Source organism: Leopardus geoffroyi, chromosome A2, assembly GCF_018350155.1.
Source record: "Leopardus geoffroyi isolate Oge1 chromosome A2, O.geoffroyi_Oge1_pat1.0, whole genome shotgun sequence".
NCBI classification, from domain to species: domain Eukaryota; kingdom Metazoa; phylum Chordata; class Mammalia; order Carnivora; family Felidae; genus Leopardus; species Leopardus geoffroyi.
The window spans coordinates 130,998,325-131,026,046 of NC_059331.1; the positions used below are offsets into that span (position 1 = coordinate 130,998,325).

Genomic DNA, 27,722 nt, shown 5'->3' on the forward strand with positions numbered 1-27,722 from the left:
CTTCTTTGGCATCAACACACATAGACTGATATGTAGTATGTACCATGTGGAAATGCGCCCAGTAGGTCACTTTTCTTTAAATGGCCAGATTTTTCTTATGTAGGAAGAGTTTCCCAAATGCATTCCATGGCAGGTCAGATCATTTGGGGAAACACTTCACATTGTAGCCCTCTCTTGAGAAAGTAGGTCATTAGCATACTAAAACTGTGAGAAGCCCTTTTGGATGCATTTCTAAAACTTATTCCTAAAAGTTTTTCAATTTATTCTTTTGGGTGTCCCAGACATGAATATATTTTAATCCCTCCAAAAACGGATGTTTGCATTTACCTTTCAAAGAATTTGATCCTACTTCAGTTTCCTATCTTGTTGCACTTGCTTAGATAGAAAAAAAATCACGAAGGTGGGAAGTCACATCTCACAGTCTACAATTACTTAGGAATGTTGAAATAATTTCTATAACATTGAAATTTCATCTTTTCTCCTCAAAACTTTTAGACAATTGGAAAATGGAGGTAGCACCCTTCGTGCTTGGGTGTCTGTAGGGGGGAAGGTAGGAGAGAGGGATTTCGGCTGCACAGAGAAAAAAGTGACTGAAAAGGTGGCTACAGGAGGCAGGGTATCTACCTCCTGGGCTGGCAACTTTGGTTGTTCTTCTTTCGCAGTGCTGGGGACGAAGGGAAAGTTATTCCAGGTATAGGAGCTGGGGACAGACAACCTGTTTCTGTGCCATCTCATTTTCTTGTTCCCAGTTATCTCACAAAATAAAAAGTGTGGCAGCATGTGACATTGTGCCAATGTTCATGTATGGACAGAAATCTTTACTTGCCCTGAGAGAACTTTTTGGCATCTCAAATAGCTCTCTATGGTATCCACGCAAGCTTCACCTACCTTCATAGAGCCAAACACATTCATTGTGGAAATCTTACAATCAAAATACAAGAACATTACATTAACAATCAGAAAATCTAGATTTTAATCCTGGATCTGCAACAAACTAACTCAATGACGTTGGCAATTTATTTGATCCGCCTGGAAGTGAGTTCTCATCCTTGGAAAATGTGGGACCTTTAAGGTCCCTTGTGGTTAGGGGTGATTTAAAAAAGTTAATATGATCACTTATCTATTCATATAATAGACAAAAATGTTTCCTTATTTCTAAATTGTAGGCTAACCTTTCATCCGATGGTAACACGAATACCTTCCACTGTAGAACTTACATGTAATTTAGTTCAGTAAGTATTTACTGTCAACTGCCACGTAACAGGTATCATTTCAAACTCAGTCCCAGTACTTAAAGCATTAACATATGAACGCTAGATTCTTTGACACCACCCTCCTGCCTGCCCTCCCCCAATACAGTGGTATTTCCCTAAATACTTTTCGGCTCTGATCATTTCACAGAATAAGTACTTTTGCATAGATATATGAAGTTATTTTGCACACATGACAATAACTAACAGATATTTCCCATAATTTAAAAAAAGAACATTGGTACAATAATATTCCTGTTTGGATAGCAAGAAATAAGGGTTTCATATACCACTGTTTGAAAATTGGTAGCCTGGGAGCAGTTTCTTTTTGTTTACTTTGCACAACATGGTAACTTAACTGCATTGCCCGTTTTATTCAAATCAAGGTTCAAAAAAAAAAAAAAAAAAAAAAGAAACAGGGAGGTGGTACGTTACAGAAGCACGTTTTCTGCAGTGCAAGAGGTTTAAGAAAGGAAGTTCATATGAAAACCAAAATGATAAAAAGTTCCATTCTCAAAAGACAAGAAAGCAAGAGCAATTTTTTGTGATTTTCAAAATTATCACTAACATTTATTCATCCATAAATATTGGGTGCTTTCTAAAGCACCAGGCACTGTGTTAGATGCTGGGTTACACCTAGTGGGGTAAGATACATTCTGTTATTGATTCATGCAAGAGTATTTCTGGAGGGCCTGTGATATGTCATACCATAATCAGCTGAATGTGACACCCGCCTTCATGGAGCTTACAGTTTGGTGGGCGGGATGAATGTGTATCTAAAAACCACAGACAACATGTGTGCGCTACCAATGAGGGAAGTGTGAGGACCAAGTAGTCCAGGTAGAGGGAAGAGCACCAAGCTTGAAAGGCAAGAGACAACACAGGGCTGTCTGGACTGTAGTGGGGAGTGGCAAGAAATGGGGGTGAAAGATAAGAAGGGAAAAATCAAAAGCTGACAGACAGATGATGGATAGGGACCGATCAAAGATAAATACATAGAAGAAAGATAAATAAAAGGTAAATAAATCTCATTCTTTCTTCATGGTAAGGAACGTGGAAATTTACCCTGAGGGCGATGAGAAGGCCATTAGGGGTCTCATGCAGATGTGGGAGAAGATTAAATGTATTTTACATTCATTTTCTGACTCTATCATACAAAAAAATTGTTTTGTGTTTACACATAAGACTGTGGTATGTGAACAGCACAGGATAGAAATTAAGTTTACGAAACAGAATTAGTGAGAGACAGGAGACAGAACTCTGAGACCATGAAACGTGGATTAAGAACTCAAGAAAATAAAGCATCACCAGGTAGACAGACCAGCACACAGTCTCCTTGTGTCAAAAGCAATGAACAGGGACAGAGCCTTCTAGGAACACATTTCCTTTACTTACGATTTAAAGTAGAGTCGAATATTATTTTAAAAATTTGCCACAAATTTCAAATGTGTAACACCCTTGATATGGAGTTTGAATTCAAATAAAGGGTGTTAATAATCATTATCACAGTGAAATTCATACCCTTAAAGTTGAATAAGCACATTATGTAAAAATAACTCCCAAGTGGTCTTCAGTCTTCAAGAGCTATAGAACTATTTTTCTATAATAAAGACTATAAGCTGAAATAATCATATGGAAAAAGATGGTTTGTGAGGTATGCAGAAATTTACTGAGAGGGTTGTTTCAACGAACAAAGATATAATATTCCAGGCTCTGTGCTTAGGACACAAAGACATGGTGTCTATTCTCACAGAGCACAGTCATCAAGGAGTCAAGGAGACAACAATTACAAGGCAACGTTGGATGTTATCACGAAGAGGGGGTGGTGGGCACTGTATTCTGTGAATGCTTCATAAAGAAAGAGATTCCTAGGCTGGATTTTACAGAATGAGTCAAAATCAGGGGAGGGATTAATAGGGGTACAAATTAAGTAATGCAAATGAGTAGCGGTGGAATAGGCATTTCAGGTAGATTAAAAAAGAAAGAAAGAAAAAAGTAAAGAAAAGAAAAAGAAAAAGATTCGGAGGAATTAAACCCAAGTAATTTTAAGTGGCTAGAGTGAGATGTGTTGGAGGAGAGTAGAGGATACTGAGAATGTAAGGTAGACTGAAGACAGGGATGATGTTGGCAAAGACTGGGTCTTGTCCCACAGGGAATGTGAGGTCCTCAGAGCTTTAAAGTTGGACTGTGACGTGATCAGATATAATTTTGGAAAGCTAGTGGGCCAGTACATGAGAGACAATGAAAGGTTTTAATAGTGCTGTACTTAACTTCCAGAACATGTATAATACCACATTTAAGCAGGATCCCCACAGTTCTATTTGAAAAGTCATAATCAACAAAGAACAGGAAACTCACTGCTCTCTATGTACCAGAAATACCATGGATATGGACAAAAGTTTAGCCCTCAGTAGAAGGTGGGTGTATAATAAAACGTTACTGACTACAGAAGGAGGAAAAAAAAACCTAATCACTTCCTAGTCTTGCTTTTGTTCATTTCTAAAATAATGGCATTCTACAGAAGGAAAGAACTAAATAATGCAGAGTACCAGTCCTTGGGTCCTTGGTCCTACACAGTTCTCTTGACATTGTTACTTACACCACTCACACATAGCACCCGAGGACCAAGGAGAAGAAATGGCATACTGTTCAAAATGTCAGAAGCTACCCCAAGAATCACCCTGGAGAGGTCCTGATTCTTTAAGCAAGAATGGAGTAAAAACACCAATAGTCTTAGTAAATACGAGAACTACATACTTTCAAATTTGTTTTCATTTAGAGAACCACTGTGAAATGCTAGGCCAAATCTTTCTTTGAATTGATAAGAGTAAAGAAAAAAAAGCAGTGATGCTAGGAATAAAGAACAACAAAAATGTTAACCTGAATGTTTCAACATCTAATCTGTCAGTATTAATGAGGATTTAAAGTGCACATATCGCAGTTCTACTTCAGGAATTCATTCTGCAGCAATAAGGCCACAAGCACAGAGATGTGTTATCATGATGTTCACCACTATACCCTTTCCATTGGCAAAAATCAGAAACATCCTGAATACCCAACAAAAGGGGAATGATTACATTATTTAGCATCCATACAATGAGATTCAGAAGAATAAAAGATGTAACAAGCTCTATAATGTTCAGGACATATTACTATGTGGAAAAGTGCAACTACCATGAATGCTATATTCCATTAAAAATACGTGTGTATATACCATAAAAAATAATCTATGAGGATACAACCTTATGTGTTAACAGTAGCTCCCTCTGGGGATCAGAAAACATGTATGTGGAAGGGAGGCAGACATATACTTTGATGACTTTTAACTAGTAGGTTAAATGGGATTCTTCCTGTCTAATCCCAATAGCAGTTATAATTTTCCATTGACTATCACTTTACTAAGCTCTGCCCTCCCTTATGTATTATATATTCCATTTCTAATCTAAAGGTAGATACAAAACCCTCAAATAACTCTTTCCATTAACTTGGCCTTTCATCTCCATGACTGGAATTGCCTTATTACTTTTAAAGAGTGGACAAATGAAATTTTATGCAATTTGATAGCGAAGATTTTGGTTTCTAACAAATGTCATTAGAGTTTAGGGAAAAGGTGAGTTGAGCTGCGTGAACAAGAGCTCAGATGTTAATGGAATTCCAGGCCCTCTCAGTTACTTCCTTGGGGGGGGAGGCGGGGGGAGGAGTTGGGGGGTTGGTTGGCCGGGAATAAAATGAGGCACTGTAGGAAAAGTCTTTAGCGCTGCATCTGGCCCATAGCAGTGGGGGTGGTGGTGAGGAGGTAATATCAGCCATCATCACTGTTGTTTATATACATCCCACTCAATTATCATTATTATTTTTTTTTTAATTTTTTTTTTCAACGTTTATTTATTTTTGGGACAGAGAGAGACAGACAGAGCATGAACGGGGGAGGGGCAGAGAGAGAGGGAGACACAGAATCGGAAACAGGCTCCAAGCTCTGAGCCATCAGCCCAGAGCCTGACGCGGGGCTCGAACTCACGGACCGCGAGATCGTGACCTGGCTGAAGTCGGACGCTTAACCGACTGCGCCACCCAGGCGCCCCCATCCCACTCAGTTATAACTTAATGATTTAGATGCTGTTAATAACATGAAAGCATTAAGACTAGCAAAGACTGTTTTGCTCGTCTTGATATCCCTAATGTCTAGCCACTGTGCTCAATATATGTTTGTTGAATCAAGTAACTGTCATTTGTAATAAAATAGTAATAGTGCCAACCTCAGGGGGTTCTTCTGAGGATTCAGGGAGTTAATATTAATCAACCTTTTAGAACAGTACCTTGCATGTACTAAGATTTACAATTATATAAATGTTTACTGTTTGAGGTTCTCAGCTCTTTACCACAATAGCCAAAGCTCAAAGTGGTCTAAAATGTTGGTGATAATCCACTTGGCAGCAAAACCTGACCTGAACTATTTAGTCTTTATTTAACCTCACCTAGAGTGAATATTTTTTAACTGCACAAATATTAAGATTTTTTATTAGAGTGGCTATGCCCATATATAGTATGTGCACCATATAGATTACCTTTCTGAAATGTCAAAAGATTCTAATTTCTAAAATGCACTTAATATTAAGGACTTGGCATAAGGGACAGTGGACCAGTGTTACTATTTTTAAAAGATCTTGTAATTTAGATTTCAGTAGCATAAATAGGGATATTTGGGTTTTAAGAAAACTGAGAACAAGAAAAATCTGTTAAAAGGTGACATCTGAACTTTTAAAATGCAGATTAAAATCGGATGACTAATTAGCCTTTAGTAAAAAAAATAAAAAAAAAATTAAAAAAAAATGACTTTTAGCTTGCCTTCACTCCAGTTACTCCCCTTTCATTCTTACACTGGAAAGGTGATCTTCCTCCTAGTCACAGATACTTCTGTCCCCTCCTGCTGCCTTTGCAGGGAACCTCACCACCCTTGCACTTCTTCCTTATGTCTTCAGCTTCTCCTCCACCAGCTCTAATCATCCATATTCAAACATGCTTAAGTCTCCTCCAAAATAAATATTTCTACGACATCCAAAGTTCCCCTTTAGTACACACCTGTCCTCCCTTTCTTGAAACATGGCATGCATCTACTGTATCTTTTTCATTTTTTCATTCTGCAATTCATGACAGCTTGGTTTCCACCCTCACCACTGTATTGAAATTGCTCATCAAGTTCATCAACAATAGGAACAGACCCTTTTATGATCCCACCTCACCGCCCTGCAGTAGCCAGTACTGTTCACCACTTCTCCCCCCTTCATGCTTAGGATTCTATTTAGAGCTCTTCAATTACATGCTCTACACTCTTCTTCTGTGTTCACATTGACTTCCCTATCAATTACTATTCACTAGCTGATAATTCCCAAATCTACAACTGCAGCCTAGCTCTGTCTCTTGAACTTCAGACACTGTTTATAAGACATTCATTTTAATGTCCCTCAAGTGACCAAACTCAAGCTGAAACTGAATTTATGTTTGCTCCCAAACCTGTACACCCATACCTCCTTGGTTCCCCATGCAGTGAGTGGCACCCACATCTGGCCTGTTGTCAGAGAGCCTGGGATTCATCTTCAACTCTTCTCTCTCTTTCACCTCTTCTCACTCCTTCATCTTTTTTTTTTTTTTTATGAAATCAGTTACCAACACCTGTCAACTGAACTTCCTAAATGACTCTAGAATCTACCATCATGATCACCTCTCTTTCAGGCCACAGTCATCACTAGCACAGACTATTCTGCCTCAGATACTTTACACAGTTCTGCTTCCTGTTTGTCTTTGGCTAATTCATTTTCAATAGTGAAACCAAGCAGGTTTTTCTTAACTGAAATGGGATCATGGCTCTCCTTTCTTTCTTAAAACCCTCCACAGCTTCCAGATGTCCTCAACATAAAGTCCACACACATTCTCAGAGCACTGTATCTTACACCTCTCTTCCTCATAGTCTATATTCTATCAAACAATCAACAAATGTTTCTTGAGTGCCTAAAATGTGGTGAGCATGTTCTGGGATCTGAGGATACAGCAGTGAACCAGTCAAAGCTTCAGACACCAAGGAGCTTATAATCTAGTGGCTAGGGGTTGGGGATTCACCCAAACAAATAAACTAAAGCATTCCAGATTTGAATAACTGTGAGTGCAGGGAGCATGCTATGTCAGCACATTCTGGGGACACTTTAGGTGAGAGATCTAACCAAAGACAGGTACAGCACACTCTTACTCATCTCTTAGCTCTCAGCTGAGAGCTCCCTTGGGGACTTTTCCTCATGTCATGAGTTTGGCCTGGCAGGAATTCCTAGATGCTCTGGAGCACTGTTGGGTCAATGTCTATTACCTTTCTCCCCCTACAGGGACTGGACAATTTGTTCCTGGCTACATAATAAAACTAGTAGGGCTTAGCATGCCTGAATTTTTCAAGCAGTATTTCTTGAAGGACAGATGAAGTAATTAAGAGCATGAAATAATTTTCCTGGCCTGAAGGCCTAGTTAATTTTGAAGTAGGAAATTTTGAAAAGGTGTGTGGATGACTGAAATGAGGAAAGGCCATATAAAATACTTTATTCATTACTTCCATTTGCTCTATTGTTATTAATGTGAGTAATAAGGCATAAAACTCAATACCTAGATTAAATTCACCATGGTTTTCAATGCATGCTTCTCGGCTATTTTTTTAATTCCTAGGCTCTGTAAAAGTAAGTATCCTTTCTTATGTGAAAGTTTGAAACATGAAGTCATAGACCTCTTATGTAAAGCCTAATAGCTCCTTAATAGGGCTACATACTCAACTTCTGAAGAATGTTAATAACTGCACAATTATCTTCCTTTTTAGCCACATGGATTTCTGTATCTAGAGTGGGTATCATCTAAAGTCCTTTATCTGTTTTTAATTCTAAACTCAAGATTGAAAGTAATCATGAAAAACAGATTGTTAGGCACAGGTATATGCCAAGTGACTGACTGCTAGAAAGATTACGTCTGCCCAAATCTATTCTCTTTGTTTCATGATTCAGCCTGTCATCTGCTGCAAGGTAACTAAAGGATTTTTCTGAGGTCATGCAACATCTTCCAGGCAGTTAAAAATCAAAGGTAAATGATTCCTGTGCATGATATATATTTTAAAAATCTACAAATCTCCCCCTGAGGTGCTGCGAAGGCTTCTGGTCACGCCAACATTGCAGCGCGACTGTTCTACGGTCCTCTAATTCTCCACCACCTGGCATGTCAGTACTCCTTCCATTATGATGGCTTACCTATGAAGATGCCTGGAAAACTCAAGAGACGGAAGAGAGATAAAAGTAAATAAGAACAGATGACAGGTCATTCCTCCAACTGAGGACAATCAACTTCTAAGCTTTTAGTGAACACCATGATGGAAGTATTGAAGTTCCATAAATCTCAGCAAAGTGTGAATTTTTATAAACCTGGCATCAATATTTTCTATTGAATGTCAGCCTGTCACACTAGCACAGCATAGTGATTAGACTGTAGCTCATAGAGAATATCAAACACAACTCTGCTTCTCTAGTCAGAACGTTGTAGCCAGAACTCCTCATTGTGGTTTTAGAGTGATGAAATCAGATAATAGGTTTATATATTCTTCCTTATCATCTATAAGGCCAATATTCCTATGTCTACCTAACTAGAGTTACTCTATTTGCTTTTGTCTCATTAGGTCTGTGATTGTGTTTCTAAGTTTACTGGATTTTGCTGACAGGTATTTCAAAGCCTATGCCCTTGTATAAAATAACAGTTAATTTGCTTTGCTTGAGTAGTTGAAAATCTTAAAGAGCCAAGATAGTCAGACATGTGGATGAAGGTGAGAAAAAATAGCATAGATTTAACAAAAACAGGTAAAACAACTGTCAAGGAACTATTTGAACAATGATGAATGTGAACAAGGAAAGCTAAAATGATATAGGAAATTTTTTTAAAAAAATGTCACTTACCCTTAACTCTTCCTTTGTATTGAAACTATCAAGAAGTTGTTGATAATGTCTATCTGTCATTTGTCGTAATAGGGACAGGAGACAAGCAACAAACTCACCCTAATGTAAAGAAAAAAAAAACAACAACATAGTTTTTAATGAGAGCAAAAATGAACATCAGTAACTTACCTTGAACTGCCCTCAAATAGAACACTTTTTAAGTGTTTTTTTAATTTTTATTTTTATTTTATTTTTTAAAATTTTTTTTTTCAACGTTTATTCATTTTTGGGACAGAGAGAGACAGAGCATGAACGGGGGAGGGGCAGAGAGAGAGGGAGACACAGAATCTCGGAAACAGGCTCCAGGCTCTGAGCCATCAGCCCAGAGCCCGACGCGGGGCTCGAACTCACGGACCGCGAGATCGTGACCTGGCTGAAGTCGGACGCTTAACCGACTGCGCCACCCAGGCGCCCCTTAAGTGTTTTTTTTTAAAAACCCATGAGGATCTAAAGTCACTCTGTGAAGTCTTTTTAATCTAAACTAACCATAATATTATGATCAAAATTTCTCCCTCTGATGAATACCCTTTACTTGGTATACATGCATTTTCAAATTGGGAGTAGATTTTTTTTTTTTTAACTTGGGTGGAAGCTTTTCACTAGGAAACCAACCTCAAACACTTAAAAAAGGCAAGGCCATTTACTGAGAATTTACTATACCTTCATTCATTGTCATTTGAACCTCATTATCAATGCTATGAGGGGGTATAATATTTATTCAAAGAAGATAAATTGTAGGTTCAGTGGGCTAAAAGACTTGTCCAAAGTCACATCACTAAAATGTGAAAGAGCTAGAGTTATCTCTACATCTTTCTGACTCCAAAGCTCTTCCAGTAACTTCATGCACATTTTTGAATTCACATAATCTCTTCCAACTCATCTGAGTGCTGGGCTGCTGATTTTCAGGGTATAAAAAAGCCATACATTACAATGTTGGTTCCAAACTCCTTTTAAAAATAGTCTGTCATTAAAAAAATAAAAAACTAAAAATAGTTTGTAATTCTTTGCTGCTTGGGTGCTATGTGATTGACTCCTAAAAAGTCAATTTTTAAAAATTAATAATGAAAAAAGTAGCATCCATAAAACTGCTATCACTTGCATTTCCCAAAGTAAATCTGATTTAAAGTATCTGTGCTTTGATGCAACCTTTTTTGCTCAGCAAAAAATGATCTACTTTTAATGAGAACAATAACATTTAAAACACAATGAACACAACAGGTGTGGCAATCAGTAATGACTCTAAATTTATAAAAATGTACCTTAATTGGGAATTGGTGTGTGTGTGCGTGTGTGTGTGTGTTTACATGGAAAGAGACTATAGGCTCTCATATAAAATTAGAGACTAAAACCTCTCAGAAATTGGGATTTTCCAACAGAGGCAGCTAAGTCAGGACAGTCAAACATATCCCTACCAGCTGCCATGAGAGGCCTGAGGATGCTACTTAATGACAGCACAGGGTGGCCAAAGATGCAGGCTGGCTTCTTGCATGAGAATAAATAATTGTCACACACAAGTATGACAGATAATTATTCCTGCATGCTTATTAGGGCAAATATTTAAGAAACTAACTAGTAAGGGCTAGCAGAAATCTATCTTCTAAGCACAATATAATACTTCGTTAATGAACAAAGACATTCTTGGTACTTAACACAAGAAATAGAAAATTCAGGGGCATAATGATTAATATTTTAGTGCATGTGTGTGAGGAAACAACCCAAAGCTAGGAAAATATCCCAAAGGACTGAGAGAACAGTACCTGGTGCTCATAAAGGGCTGGGAATAGTGCCTTTTCTCACCAGCAAGACTGGAAAAACCTTGCCATTATCAGGGAATCAATTAGAATACTAAAAATGATCTTTTCTCAGTGGCAGGGAAAAATTACTCCTAGAATAAATGCTGCTCTGATCCTACCTAAAGAAGTTCATAAGCAAGGTGTTAAATAATCATACAGTTCGTAAGAAATTTAACCTCATGCTAAAGCAACATTCAAAGCTATTTTTAGGAATTAAAAAGAAAATCCACTTTTCAAAAGCATAAAATTCACAATCTCTGGCATTCAATAAAAAATTACCAAGCATATAAATAAATAGCAGGAAAATAATGATGCAAATAAGGAGAAAAAAATCAATAAAAACAGATCCAGATAAAACATAAATAACAGAATTAACAGTAAAGGGCATTAAAATAGTTATTGTTACTATATTCTATATATTCAGGAAACTAGAGTAAAGTTTGAACATGTTAATTTCAGACATGAAAGATATCAAATAGATTCAAGTTGAACTTCCAGAGATGAAGACTATAATGTGTGACATGAAAATGTACTTAATAGGACCACTGGCAGATTAGACATTTGCAGGGGGTAAGATTACTGAACTTGAATTAGAAATTCTCCAAAAGTAAAACTACAACAGGGGTGCCTGGGTGGCTCAGTCAGTTAAGCGTCCGACCTCGGCTCAGGTCATGATCTCACAGTTCGTGAGTTTGAGCCCGGCGTCGGGCTCTGTGCTGACAGTTCAGAGCCTGGAGCCTGCATTGGATTCTGTGTCTCCCTCTCTGCTCCTCCCCCCCCACTTCAATATAAATAAAAACATTAAAAAAAATTAAAAAAAACCCACAACAAAAAAGAAAAAGCATCAGTGAACTATAAGATAACTTCCAGCAGCATAATATATATGTAATTGCAGATCTCAAAGAGGAGGAGGGAGTAGAAAAAGTAATTGAAGAATAAAGCTGAAAATTTTCAGATTCTATGAAAACTATAAGCCTATGTATCAAAAAAGGTCAATAGTTCCTATTCACAAGAAACATGAAAGAAAATACACAAAAGTAAATTACAATAAAACTGCTGATAGCCAGGGATAAAGAGAAAATCTTAACAACAGTCAGTGAAAAAAAGACACGTTATATATAGAGAAACAAAGGGATGAGATAAATCTCTTTAGAAACAATACAAGCTAGGAGGGAACCAAGATGGCGGAACAGCATGGAAGTTTTCTGTGTGTCTTGCGTCCATGAATTACAGCCAGACCAACACTAAACCATCTTGCACACCTAGAAAACTGATCTGAGGATTAACATAACAATCTGCACAACCTGAACCACAGAACTCAGCAGTACGCGGCGCGGAGAGGTGAACATGGGGAGAGAGAAACCACGGAGGGCAGGGAGCTACTTTGTGGGTGGAGAGAGGAGGGAGATGGGGACAGGAGGGAATATGGGAAAAGCACCCCTTCCCAAAAGCAGCTGGAGAAAAAGTCGAAAATTGGAAACAGCCGCAGGGACTAAACTAAAAATGGAGAAAGGAGAAAGAGAGGGTTTAAATTCCATTAAGACTGTAAACAAGGGGAGCGCAGAGTCTGCAACTCTGCAGTTCGATACCTGGCGGTGCTCTGGTGGGAAGGACAAACCCCCAGGAGCAGAGCGGGGTCCAGGAGGTTCTTGGGCCACATGGGGAAAAGCAGTTCCACTGCTGGAAGGAACTTTGGTAGAGACTGTTGAGGCCACCTGGTCCCAGCAGACCCCAGAAAATGGCCACATTTGCTGGTGCTGGAACAAGGTCATTAAGGGTGAAGCCTGGTGACAGATGTGGGTTGTGATTTTCCATAATCCTTGAAACACTGCTGCTAAACTGTCTCGTGAACTTTTTCTGGGGCAGCTGGCACCTGGCTGCAGTCTCGGGGCACCGCCAGCAGCATGGTCCCACGAATGTTCCTGGGTGCAGCCGGCATTCAGCCATTGCCTGGTAAGACCCTCTGCACAGGGGTGGAACGGGTCAAAGCCACAGTCCCTCAGAAGTAAGGTGCCAGGGAAAACAGCCGCATCTGAGACAAAACTTAGGAGAGAAGTCCTACCTAGGGCTTGGCCATGGACAGAGTAAAAGTGGGGAGTGGACGAAAGCTGAAGACAAAGGATCTGTGGGCGATTGCTGATTGGGGAGAACAGAGTTCTGATACTAGAGACTAGGTAGCTGGGTGGCGCCATTTTCACCACTCCCACGCATGCACATACACACCTACGAGGGCCACAACACTCCACCCCAGTAGGCTAGCAGTGCCATCTAGTGAAGAACGGAGCCGCTACACTAAGTCCTGCCCAACTGGGCCAACCTAGCTCTTCAAGAACACAAGTCTCACTGCCTGCTTAGTTTATGGATAATAAAGCCCTTCATAGTCTGACTTCCAGGGAAAAATAGTAATTTCAGTCGTATTTCAATCTGTTAGCAGGTCCATGTATTCAATTTTCTTTCTTTCTTCCTTTTTTTCTTTTTTCTCTTTTTCACTTTTCTTTTTCTTGAATACAGAAAGAGAAAAAAATTCATTCTTATTTTCAATTGTTATTAAGAATATTTTTTTACTATATTTTTTACTTTTGTGTAATTTTTTTCAAATTCTATTTTACTTCCATTATTTATTTTAGTCTACTTCAGTGTATTCACTTTTTCAAATTTTCAAACAATTTCCTTTTTAATTTTTCTTTTTTCTCTTTTCTGTTTCTTTTCTTTTTCTTGAATACAGAAAGAGAAAAAATTCATTTTTTAAATTTTTATTAAAAACATTTTTCTTTAATTTTTTCTACTATATTCTGTACTTTTGTGTAACTTTTTTCAAATTCTACCTTACTTCCATCATTTCATTTTAGTTTACTTCAGTGTATCATTCATTTTTTCAAATTTTTAAACGATTTCTTTTTTTTTTCTGCCCCTTTTTTCTCTAATCTATCAAGCCACTTTCAACACCCAGACCAAAACACACCTAGAATCTAGCATCATTTATTTGATTTTTTGTGTGTGTATTTTTAATTTTTTAATTTTAATATTTTTTTAATTTTAATTTTTTCTACTTCCTTCATTTCTTTTCTTCCTTCAAAATGATGAATGAAGGAATTCACTCAAAAAGAAAGAGCAGGAAGAAACGCCATCCAGGCATTTAACCAACACAGATACAAGCAAGATGTCTGAATGAGAATTTAGAATCACGATAATAAGAATACTAGCTGGAGTCGAAAATAGATTAGAATCCCTTTCTGCAGAAATAAAACAAGTAAAAACTAGTCAGGATGAAATAAAAAATGCTATAACTGAGCTGCAATCACGAATGGATGCCACAGCAGCAACAATGGATGAGGCAGAACAGAGAATCAGCGATACAGAGGACAAACTTATGGAGAATAATGAAGCACAAGAAAAGAGGGAGATTAAGGCGAAAGAGCACGATTTAAGAATTAGAGAAATCAGTGACTCTTTAAAAGGGAACAACATCAGAATCATAGGGGTCCCAGAAGATGAAGAGAGAGAAATAGGGGTAGAAGTGTTATGTGAGCAAATCATAGTGGAAAACTTTCCTACGTGGGGAAAGGCACAGACATCAAAATCCAGGAAGCACAGAGATTCAACAAAAACCCATTAGATTCAACAAAAACCGACCATCAACAAGGTATATAGTAAAATTCACAAAATACTAAGGCAAGGAGAAAATCATGAAAGCAGCAAGGGAAAAAAAGTCCTTAACCTACAAGGGAAGACAGATCAGGTTGCACCAGACCTATCCGCAGAAACTTGGCAGGCCAGAAAGGAGTGGCAGGATATATTCAATGTGCTGAATCAGAAAAATATGCAGCCAAGAATTCTTTATCCAGCAAGGCTATCATTCAAAACAGAAGAAGAGATAAAAAGTTTCCCAGACAAGCAAAAATTAAAGGAGTTTGTGACCACTAAACCATCCCTGCAAGAAATTTTAAGGGGCACTCTCTGAGGGGAGAAAAGATGAATATATACATACATACATACATAAATTCATATCTTTCAGTACTCACTGTAAACATCAATGGACTCAATGCTCCAATCAAAAGACATAGGGTAACAGAATGGATAAGAAAACAAGATCCATCTATATGCTGTTTACAAGAGACCCACTTTATTTTTTTTTTTTAATTTTTTTTTTTTCATCGTTTATTTATTTTTGGGACAGAGAGAGACAGAGCACGAACAGGGGAGGGGCAGAGAGAGAGGGAGACACAGAATCGGAAACAGGCTCCAGGCTCTGAGCCATCAGCCCAGAGCCCGACGCGGGGCTCGAACTCACGGACCGCGAGATCGTGACCTGGCTGAAGTCGGACGCTTAACCGACTGCGCCACCCAGGCGCCCCAACAAGAGACCCACTTTAGATCTAAAGACACCTTCAGATTCAAAGTAAGGTATTGGAGAACCATCTATCATGCTAATGGTCAACAAAAGAAAGCTGGAGTAGCCATACTTATATCAGACAAACTAGACTTTAAAATAAAGACTGTATCAAGAGATTCAGAAGGGCATTATATCATAATCAAGGGGTCTACACACCAAGAAGAAATAACAGTTGTAAACATTTATGCACCAAATGTGAGAGCATCCAAATATATAAATCAATTTATCACAAACATACAGAAACTCATTGATAGTAATACCATAATAGTAGGAGACTTCAACACCACACTCACAGCAATGGACAGATCATCTAATAAAAAAAATCAACAAGGAAACATGGCTTTGAATGACACACTGGACCAGATGGACTTAACAGATATATTCAGAACATTTCATCCTAAAGCAGAAGAATATACATTCTTCTCCAGTGCCCATGGAACGTTCACCATGGTTCACCAATAGACCATATACTGGGACACAAATCAGCCCTAAGTAAGTACAAAAAGATCGAGATCATACCGTGCATATTCAGACCACAATGCTATGAAACCCGAAATCAACCACAAGAAAAAAATTTGGAAAGGTAACAAATACTTGGAGACTGAAGAACATCCTACTAAACAATGAATGGGCTAACCAAGCAGTTAAAGAGGAAGTTAAAAAGTATATGGAAGCCAATGAAAATGATAATACCACAACCCAAAACCTCTGGGACGCAGCAAAGGCAGTCATAAGAGGAAAGTATATACCAATCCAGGCCTTTCTAAAGAAGGAAGAAAGATCTCAGATACACAACCTAACCCTACGCCTTAAGGAGCTGGAAAAAGAACGGCAAATAAAACCCAAAACTAGCAGAAGACAGGAAAGAATAAAGATTAGAGCAGAAATTAATGCTATTGAAACCAAAAAAACAGAACAGATCAATGAAACCAGAAACGGGTTCTTTGAAAGAATTAACAAAATTGAGAAACCACTAGCCAGTTTGATCAAAAAGAAAAAGGACTCAAATAAATAAAATCAAGAATGAAAGAGGAGAGATCACAACCAACACAGCAGAAATAAAAACAATAGGAGGATTCCAGGAAGATGGCGGCGTAGGAGGACGCTGGGCTCACCGCGCGTCCTGCTGATCAATTAGATTCCACCTACACCTGCCTAAATAACCCAGAAAACCGCCAGAGGATTAGCAGAACGGAGTCGCCGGAGCCAAGCGCAGACCAGAGGCCCACGGAAGAGGGTAGGAAGGGCGGCGAGGCGGTGCATGCTCCACGGACTGGCGGGAGGGAGCCGGGGCAGAGGGGCGGCTCGCCGGCCAAGCAGAGCCCCGGAGTCTGGCCTGCAAAAGCGGAGGGGCCTGACGGACTGTGTTCCGACAGCAAGCGCGACTTAGCGTCTGGGAGGTCATAAGTTAACAGCTCTGCTCAGAAAGCGGGAAGGCTGGAGGACAAAGGGAGGGAGAGCTGCTGAGCCCCCGGACGACAGAGCTCAGTTTGGTGGGGAACAAAGGCGCTCGCCAGCGCCATCTCCCCCGCCCATCCCCCAGCCAAAATCCCAAAGAGAACCAGTTCCTGCCAGGGAACTTCCTCGCTCTGCGCAAACACCCAACTCTGTGCTTCTGCGGAGCCAAACCTCCGGCAGCGGATCTGACTCCCTCCCGCTGCCACAGGGCCCCTCCTGAAGTGGATCACCTAAGGAGAAGCGAGCTAAGCCTGCCCCTCCAGCCCCTGTGCACCTTGCCTACCCACCCCAGGTAATACGCCAGATCCCCAGCATCACAAGCCTGGCAGTGTGCAAGTAGCCCAGACGGGCCACGCCACCCCACAGTGAATCCCGCCCCTAGGAGAGGGGAAGAGAAGGCACACACCAGTTTGACTGTGGCCCCAGCGGTGGGCTGCGGGCAGACATCAGGTCTGACTGCGACTCCGCCCACCAACTCCAGTTATACACCACAGCACAGGGGAAGTGCCCTGCAGGTCCTCACCACGCCAGGGACTATCCAAAATGACCAAGCGGAAGAATTCCCCTCAGAAGAATCTCCAGGAAATAACAACAGCTAATGAGCTGATCAAAAAGGATTTAAATAATATAACAGAAAGTGAATTTAGAATAATAGTCATAAAATTAATCGCCGGGCTTGAAAACAGTATACAGGACAGCAGAGAATCCCTTGCTACAGAGATCAAGGGACTAAGGAACAGTCATGAGGAGCTGAAAAACGCTTTAAATGAAATGCAAAACAAAATGGAGACCACCACAGCTCGGATTGAAGAGGCAGAGGAGAGAATAGGTGAACTAGAAGATAAAGTTATGGAAAATGAGGAAGCTGAGAGAAAGAGAGATAAAAAAATCCAGGAGTATGAGGGGAAAATTAGAGAACTAAGTGATACACTAAAAAGAAATAATATACGCATAATTGGTATCCCAGAGGAGGAAGAGAGAGGGAAAGGTGCTGAAGGGGTACTTGAAGAAATAATAGCTGAGAACTTCCCTGAACTGGGGAAGGAAAAAGGCATTGAAATCCAAGAGGCACAGAGAACTCCCTTCAGACGGAACCTGAATCGATCTTCTGCACGACATATCATAGTGAAACTGGCAAAATACAAGGATAAAGAGAAAATTCTGAAAGCAGCAAGGGGTAAACGTGCCCTCACATATAAAGGGAGACCTATAAGACTCGTGACTGATCTCTCTTTTGAAACTTGGCAGGCCAGAAAGAATTGGCACGAGATTTTCAGTGTGCTAGACAGAAAAAATATGCAGCCGAGAATCCTTTATCCAGCAAGTCTGTCATTTAGAATAGAAGGCGAGATAAAGGTCTTCCCAAACAAACAAAAACTGAAGGAATTTGTCACCACTAAACCAGCCCTACAAGAGATCCTAAGGGGGACCCTGTGAGACAAAATACCAGAGACATCACTACAAGCATAAAACATACAGACATCACAATGACTCTAAACCCATATCTTTCTATAATAACACTGAATGTAAATGGATTAAATGCGCCAACCAAAAGACATAGGGTATCAGAATGGATAAAAAAACAAGACCCATCTATTTGCTGTCTACAAGAGACTCATTTTAGACCTGAGGACACCTTTAGATTGAGAGTGAGGGGATGGAGAACTATTTATCATGCTACTGGAAGCCAAAAGAAAGCTGGAGTAGCCATACTTATATCAGACAAACTAGACTTTAAATTAAAGGCTGTAACAAGAGATGAAGAAGGACATTATATAATAGTTACAGGGTCTATCCATCAGGAAGAGCTAACAATTATAAATGTCTATGCACCGAATACCGGAGCCCCCAAATATATAAAACAACTACTCATAAACATAAGCAACCTTATTGATAAGAATGTGGTAATTGCAGGGGACTTTAACACCCCACTTACAGAAATGGATAGATCATCTAGACACACGGTCAATAAAGAAACAAGGGCCCTGAATGAGACATTGGATCAGATGGACTTGACAGATATATTTAGAACTCTGCATCCCAAAGCAACAGAATATACCTTCTTCTCGAGTGCACATGGAACATTCTCCAAGATAGATCATATACTGGGTCACAAAACAGCCCTCCATAAGTTTACCAGAATTGAAATTATACCATGCATACTTTCAGACCACAATGCTATGAAGCTTGAAATCAACCACAGAAAAAAGTCTGGAAAACCTCCAAAAACATGGAGGTTAAAGAGCACCCTACTAACGAATGAGTGGGTCAACCAGGCAATTAGAGAAGAAATAAAAAAATATATGGAAACAAACGAAAATGAAAATACAACAATCCAAACGCTTTGGGACGCAGCGAAGGCAGTCCTGAGAGGAAAATACATTGCAATCCAGGCCTATCTCAAGAAACAAGAAAAATCCCAAATACAAAATCTAACAGCACACCTAAAGGAAATGGAAGCAGAACAGCAAAGGCAGCCTAAACCCAGCAGAAGAAGAGAAATAATAAAGATCAGAGCAGAAATAAACAATATAGAGTCTAAAAAAACTGTAGAGCAGATCAACGAAACCAAGAGTTGGTTTTTTGAAAAAATAAACAAAATTGACAAACCTCTAGCCAGGCTTCTCAAAAAGAAAAGGGAGATGACCCAAATAGATAAAATCATGAATGAAAATGGAATTATTACAACCAATCCCTCAGAGATACAAACAATTATCAGGGAATACTATGAAAAATTATATGCCAACAAATTGGACAACCTGGAAGAAATGGACAAATTCCTGAACACCCACACTCTTCCAAAACTCAACCAGGAGGAAATAGAAAGCTTGAACGACCCATAACCAGCGAAGAAATTGAATCGGTTATTAAAAATCTCCCAACAAATAAGAGTCCAGGACCAGATGGCTTCCCAGGGGAGTTCTACCAGACGTTTAAAGCAGAGATAATACCTATCCTTCTCAAGCTATTCCAAGAAATAGAAAGGGAAGGAAAACTTCCAGACTCATTCTATGAAGCCAGTATTACTTTGATTCCTAAACCAGATAGAGACCCAGTAAAAAAAGAGAACTACCGGCCAATATCCCTGATGAATACGGATGCAAAAATTCTCAATAAGATACTAGCAAATCGAATTCAACGGCATATAAAAAGAATTATTCACCATGATCAAGTGGGATTCATTCCTGGGATGCAGGGCTGGTTCAACATTCGCAAATCAATCAACGTGATACATCACATTAACAAAAAAAAAGAGAAGAACCATATGATCCTGTCAATCGATGCAGAAAAGGCCTTTGACAAAATCCAGCACCCTTTCTTAATAAAAACCCTTGAGAGAGTCGGGATAGAAGGAACATACTTAAAGATCATAAAAGCCATTTATGAAAAGCCCACAGCTAACATCATCCTCAACGGGGAAAAACTGAGAGCTTTTTCCCTGAGATCAGGAACACGACAGGGATGCCCACTCTCACCGCTGTTGTTTAACATAGTGCTGGAAGTTCTAGCATCAGCAATCAGACAACAAAAGGAAATCAAAGGCATCAAAATTGGCAAAGATGAAGTCAAGCTTTCGCTCTTTGCAGATGACATGATATTATACATGGAAAATCTGATAGACTCCACCAAAAGTCTGCTAGAATTGATACATGAATTCAGCAAAGTTGCAGGATACAAAATCAATGTACAGAAATCAGTTGCATTCTTATACACTAACAATGAAGCAACAGAAAGACAAATAAAGAAACTGATCCCATTCACAATTGCACCAAGAAGCATAAAATACCTAGGAATAAATCTAACCAAAGATGTAAAGGATCTGTATGCTGAAAACTATAGAAAGCTTACGAAGGAAATTGAAGAAGATTTAAAGAAATGGAAAGACATTCCCTGCTCATGGATTGGAAAAATAAATATTGTCAAAATGTCAATACTACCCAAAGCTATCTACACATTCAATGCAATCCCAATCAAAATTGCACCAGCATTCTTCTCGAAACTAGAACAAGCAATCCTAAAATTCATATGGAACCACAAAAGGCCCCGAATAGCCAAAGGAATTTTGAAGAAGAAGACCAAAGCAGGAGGCATCACAATCCCAGACTTTAGCCTCTACTACAAAGCTGTCATCATCAAGACAGCATGGTATTGGCACAAAAACAGACACATAGACCAATGGAATAGAATAGAAACCCCAGAACTAGACCCACAAACGTATGGTCAACTCATCTTTGACAAAGCAGGAAAGAACATCCAATGGAAAAAAGACAGCCTCTTTAACAAATGGTGCTGGGAGAACTGGACAGCAACATGCAGAAGGTTGAAACTAGACCACTTTCTCACACCATTCACAAAAATAAACTCAAAATGGATAAAGGACCTGAATGTGAGACAGGAAACCATCAAAACCTTAGAGGAGAAAGCAGGAAAAGACCTCTCTGACCTCAGCCGTAGCAATCTCTTACTCGACACATCCCCAAAGGCAAGGGAATTAAAAGCAAAAGTGAATTACTGGGACCTTATGAAGATCAAAAGCTTCTGCACAGCAAAGGAAACAACCAACAAAACTAAAAGGCAACCAACGGAATGGGAAAAGATATTTGCAAATGACATCTCGGACAAAGGGCTAGTATCCAGAATCTATAAAGAGCTCACCAAACTCCACACCCGAAAAACAAATAACCCAGTGAAGAAATGGGCAGAAAACATGAATAGACACTTCTCTAAAGAAGACATCCGGATGGCCAACAGGCACATGAAAAGATGTTCAGCGTCGCTCCTTATCAGGGAAATACAAATCAAAACCACACTCAGGTATCACCTCACGCCAGTCAGAGTGGCCAAAATGAACAAATCAGGAGACTATAGATGCTGGCGAGGATGTGGAGAAATGGGAACCCTCTTGCACTGTTGGTGGGAATGCAAATTGGTGCAGCCGCTCTGGAAAGCAGTGTGGAGGTTCCTCAGAAAATTAAAAATAGACCTACCCTATGACCCAGCAATAGCACTGCTGGGAATTTATCCAAGGGATACAGGAGTACTGATGCATAGGGGCACTTGTACCCCAATGTTCATAGCAGCACTCTCAACAATAGCCAAATTATGGAAAGAGCCTAAATGTCCATCAACTGATGAATGGATAAAGAAATTGTGGTTTATATACACAATGGAATACTACGTGGCAATGAGAAAAAATGAAATATGGCCTTTTGTAGCAACGTGGATGGAACTGGAGAGTGTGATGCTAAGTGAAATAAGCCATACAGAGAAAGACAGATACCATATGGTTTCACTCTTATGTGGATCCTGAGAAACGTAACAGGAACCCATGGGGGAGGGGGAGGAAAAAAGGAAAAAAAAAAAAAAAAAAAAGAGGTTAGAGTGGGAGAGAGCCAAAGCATAAGAGACTGTTAAAAACTGAGAACAAACTGAGGGTTGATGGGGGGTGGGAGGGAGGAGAGGGTGGGTGATGGGTATTGAGGAGGGCACCTTTTGGGATGAGCACTGGGTGTTTTATGGAAACCAATTTGGACAATAAATTTCATATATTATAAAAAATAAAAAAATAAATTAAAAAAAAAAAAAAGAAATAAAAACAATAATAAGAGAATATTATGAGCAATTATATGCCAATAAAATGGGCAATCTGGAAGAAATGGACAAATTCCTAGAAACATATACACTACCAAAACTGAAACAGGAAGAAATAGAAAATTTGAACATACCCACAACCAATAAGGAAATCTAATTAGTAATAAAAAATCTGCCAAAAAACAAGAGTCCAGGGCCAGACGGCTTTCCCGGGGAATTCTACCAAACATTTAAGGAAGAGTTAACACCTATTCTATTGAAGCTGTTCCAAAAAAATAGAAATGGAGGGAAAAATTCCAAACACATTCTATGAAGCCATCATTACCTTGACTGCAAAACCAGACAGAGACCCCAATAAAAGGAGAACTATAGACCAATTTCCCTGATGAACATGGATGCAAAAATCCTCAACAAGATATTAGCCAACTGGATCCAACAATACATTAAAAAAATTATTCACCATGACCAAATGGGATTTATACCTGGGATGCAGGACAGGTTCAATATCCACAAAACAACTAACGTGACTCATCACATCAATAAAACAAAGGACAAGAACCATATGATCCTCTCAATAGATGCAGAGAAAGCATTTGACAAAATACAGCATCCTTTCTTGAAAAAAACCCTCAAGAAAGTAGGGACAGAAGGATAATACCTCAAGATCATAAAAGCCATACATGAACAACCCAAAGTTAATAACATCCTCAATGGGGAAAAATTGAGAACTTTCCCCCTAAGGTCAGGAACAAGACAGGGATGTCCACTCTCACCACTGTTATTCAACACAGTATTGGAAGTCTTTGCCTCTGCAATCAGACAACACAAAGAAATAAAAGGCATCCAAATCGGCTGGGAGGAGGTCAAACTTTCACTCTTCGCAGATGACATGATACTCTATATGGAAAACCCAAAAGATTCCACCAAAAAACTGCTACTAGATCTGATCCGTGAATTCAGCAAAGTTGCAGGATATAGAATCAATGCACAGAAATTGGTTGCATTCCTATACACCAATAATGAAGCAACAGAAAGAGAAATCAAGGAATCGATCCCATTTAAAATTGCACCAAAAAACATAAAATACCTAGGAATAAATTTAACCAAAGAGGTGAAAGATCTATACACTGAAAGCTATAGAAAGCTTATGAAAGAAATTGAAGAAGACACCAAAAAATGGAAAAAGATTCCCTGCTCCTGGATAGGAAGAACAAATATTGTTAAAATTTCGATACTACCCAAAGCAATCTACATATATAATGCAATCTCTACCAAAATAACACCAGCATTCTTCACAGAGCTAGAAAAAATAACCTAAAATGTGTATAGAAACAGAAAAGACCCCGAATAGCCAAAGCAATCTTGAAAAAGAAAACCAAGGCAGGAGGCATCACAATCCCGGACTTCAAGCTATACTAGAAAGCTGTAATCATCAAGACGGTATGGTACTGGCACAAGAACAGACACTCAGATCAATGGAACAGAATAGAGAATCCAGAAATAGACCCACAAATGTATGGCCAACTAATCTTTGATAAAGCAGGAAAGAATATCCAATGGAATAAAGACAGTCTCTTCAACAAGTGATGCTGGGAAAACTGGACAGTGACATGCAGATGAATGAACCTGGACCACTTTCTTATACCATACACAAAAATAAACTCAAAATGGGTGAAAGACCTAAATGTAAGACAGGAAGCCATCAAAATCCTCAAGGAGAAAGCAGGCAAAAACCTTTGACCTTGGCCACTACAACTTCTTACTTAACACATCTCTGGAGGCAAGGGACACAAAAGTAAAAATGAACTACTGGGACCTCATCAAAATAAAAAGCTTCTGTACAGAGAAGGAAACAATCAGCAAAACTAAAAAGCAACCGACAGAATGGGAGCAGATATTTTCAAACAACATATCAGATACAAGGTTAGTATCCAAAATCTATAAAGAACTGATCAAACTCAACACCAAAAAACCAAATAATCCAGTGAAGAAACGGGCAAAAGACATGAATAGACACTTCTCCAAAGAAGATATCCAGATGGTCAACCGACACATGAAAAAGTGCTCAACGTTACTCATCATCAGTGAAATACAAATCAAAACCACAATGAGATACCACCTCACACCTGTCAGAATGGCTAACATTAACAACTCAGGCAACAACAGATGTTGGCGAGGATGCGGAGAAAGAGGGTCTCTTTTGCACTGCTGGTGGGAATGCAAACTGGTGCAGCTACTCTAGAAAACAGTCTGGAGGTCCCTCAAAAAATTAAAAATAGAACTACCCTACAACCCAGCAATTGCACTACTAGGTATTTATCTAAGGGATACAGGTGTGCTGTTTCGAAGGGACACATGCACCCCAATGTTTATAACAGCACTATCAACAATAGCCAAAGTATGGAAAGAGCCCAAATGTCCATCGATGGATGAATGGATAAAGAAGATGCGGTGTGTGTGTGTGTGTGTGTGTGTGTGTGTGTGTGTGTATATATATATATATATATATATATATATATATATCACATATGTATATATACGTATATAAATATATGTATATATATATATACATACACACACACACACACACACACAATGGAGTATTACTTGGCAATCAAAAAGAATGAAATCTTGCCATTTGCAACTATGTGGATAGAACTGGAGGGTATTATGCTAAGTGAAATTGGTCAGAGAAAGACAAAAATCATATGACTTCCCTCATATGAGGATTTTAAGAGACAAAACAGATGAACATAAGGGAAGGGAAACAAAAATAATATAAAAACAGGGAGGGGAACAAAACAGAAGAGACTCATAAATATGGAGAACAAACAGAGGGTCATTGGAGGGGGCGTGGGAAGGGGAATGGGCTAACTGGGTAAGGAGCATTAAGGATTCTACTCCTGAAATAACTGTTGCACTATATGCTAATTCATTTCGATGTAAATTTTAAAAATAAAATTAAAAAATAAAAAAGAAATAATACAAGCTAGAAGACCACGGAGTAACACCTTTAGAGTACTGAAAGAACAAAAACAACTATCAATAGAGAACTTTTTACTCACCAAAAATCTTCCAAAAAGAAAGACAAAACAAAGACTTTTCAGAAGCTTAAACAGTTCACTACTTCTATCAACGCTGCACTAAAGGTTCTAGCCAGTGCTATAAAGCAAGAATGAGTAATAAGGCATATAGAGTGGAAAGGAATAAAAAAATGGACAGAGAAAATGCTATTGAATCTATAAGAGCCACTATAACTACTTAAGTGAATTAATCAGTGTCTGAGAATACAGGATCATAAATTTACCAAAACCAATTTTACTTCTATGTATGAGAAATGAGTCATCAGAAACTGAAATTTAACATAACATAATTTATAATACCACTGAAACACAGAAGTACTTAGTCATATAGATGATAAAAATATGGTAAGATCTGCACACTGAAAATCATAAAATACTGATGAGAAAAATTAAAGACCACCTAAATAAATACAAAGATATACTATGTTCATGGATTGTGAGGTTTAATATTGTTTAGATATGGATTCTCATCGAATTGATATAAAGATTCAGTATAATCCCAATCAATACCACAGTGGGCCTTTAGAAAGTGACAAGCTGATTTTAAAATTCATATGGAAATGCAAAGAACTTGAAATAGTCACAACACCTTACAAAAAGAATAAAGTTGAAGGACTTATACTAGTTGACTTCAAAACTTATTATAAAGCTATGGTAGTCAGGATATTGTGAAACTCAAATAATTATATTGAGGGAAAGAAGTCAAAGTGCCACATTCCCCTGCAAAAACAACAATGACTATGTAATGTATGATTCCGTTCATAAAATTCCAGAAATGCAAACTTATCTGTAGTAACAGAAAGGTCAGTGGTTGCCTGGAGATGAGGTAGTATGGAGAAGCAAGATGGAGGAAATAAAGAGGGGTACCAGGAAACTTTTGAGAGTGATGGACATGTCAATTATATTGATTGTGATAATGGTTTATAAGTATAATATATATCAAAACTTATCAAATTGTATACTTTAAACATGTACATTTTTTTAATGTCAACTACACCTTAATAAAACTTAAAAAAGACATTATGACAACACTATCATTTATGGAATGGCACTATGTATAGGTTTGATTACATTATCAAATGCATTCTCTACTAACCCCTTGTTGGGTGAACACTATTAATTTTATTTTACATTAAGATCTGCTAAGGTTAAGATATTTATCCCAGGTTTCATGGTGAGAAAATGGTGAAACTGGGATATGAACCCAAGTATCTCTGGTTCTTATTCTTACTGCTCAGACTGATTTGATTTTACAGAGATAATGTACCCAAGTTTGAGGTTATATTTCAAATATAAGTAGACATATAAGAATCTGTCAGTTGATAACCAGTGTCCAATGTTTTAACCTATTAAAGCTCAACTTAAAAACGCAAATCTAGGTAGTAGAAACCCATTTAATTTCTTATCTCTTAGTTTTTCTACATCCTACCTACACTATCTCTAATATAGCTACTAGAGTAATACCTTTAAAATGTTTATTCCTAAAACATTTATTCCTAAAACATACCATCCTGTGAATAGTAATATACCTTGAAGTTGAAAGAATTACATATACTTGCAATAATTTTAGTAATAAGAAAAGAAATTATTCAAAAAACAAGACTTTATTTAAGTCTTTATAGTCAGTGTACACAGGAACACTTCTGTGAATACAGATCAGTATCTGCATATATCACATCTGGTGCAGACTACAAACAGCTTACTGTGGTATCCGATCTGTGGCACATTTAAGATGTGTTGTTAACCCCAACATCTACTGTGCAATGTCATTTTATTCATCCATTTAATCTATTTAGGAACTCCAAGCACATTTAACCTGTAAGAAAACTTGGTGTCCATTGGCCACAGCAACATTTTTCTAGGTATATCTCCTAAGGCAAGGGAAACAAAAGCTAAATAAACTATTGGCGGAGGGGTGCCTGGGTGGTTCAGTTGGTTAAGTATCAGGCTCTTGATTTCAGCTCAGGTCATGTCACGACCTCATGGTTCATCAATTTGAGTCCTGCATTGGGTTCTGCGCTGGCTGACAGCATGGAGCCTCCTTGGGACTCTCTCTCTCTCCTTCTCTCTTTCTCTCTCAAAAATAAATAAATAAACATTAAAAAAATAATATAGGGGCGCCTGGGTGGCGCAGTCGGTTAAGCGTC

At 38.6% G+C, this 27,722-nt stretch overlaps 1 protein-coding gene across 8 annotated transcripts in view; it reads right to left on the minus strand.

The window, feature by feature from the left end:
* Positions 1-27,722, minus strand: part of DOCK4 (dedicator of cytokinesis 4) — a 438,192-nt gene that overhangs the window by 82,282 nt on the left and 328,188 nt on the right. For all 8 annotated transcript variants that reach the window (XM_045495353.1, XM_045495356.1, XM_045495351.1 and 5 more), the window contains exon 26: positions 9,218-9,316. In XM_045495353.1, coding sequence (XP_045351309.1) covers positions 9,218-9,316 — 99 coding nt within the window. The remainder of the gene's footprint in view (positions 1-9,217; positions 9,317-27,722) is intronic.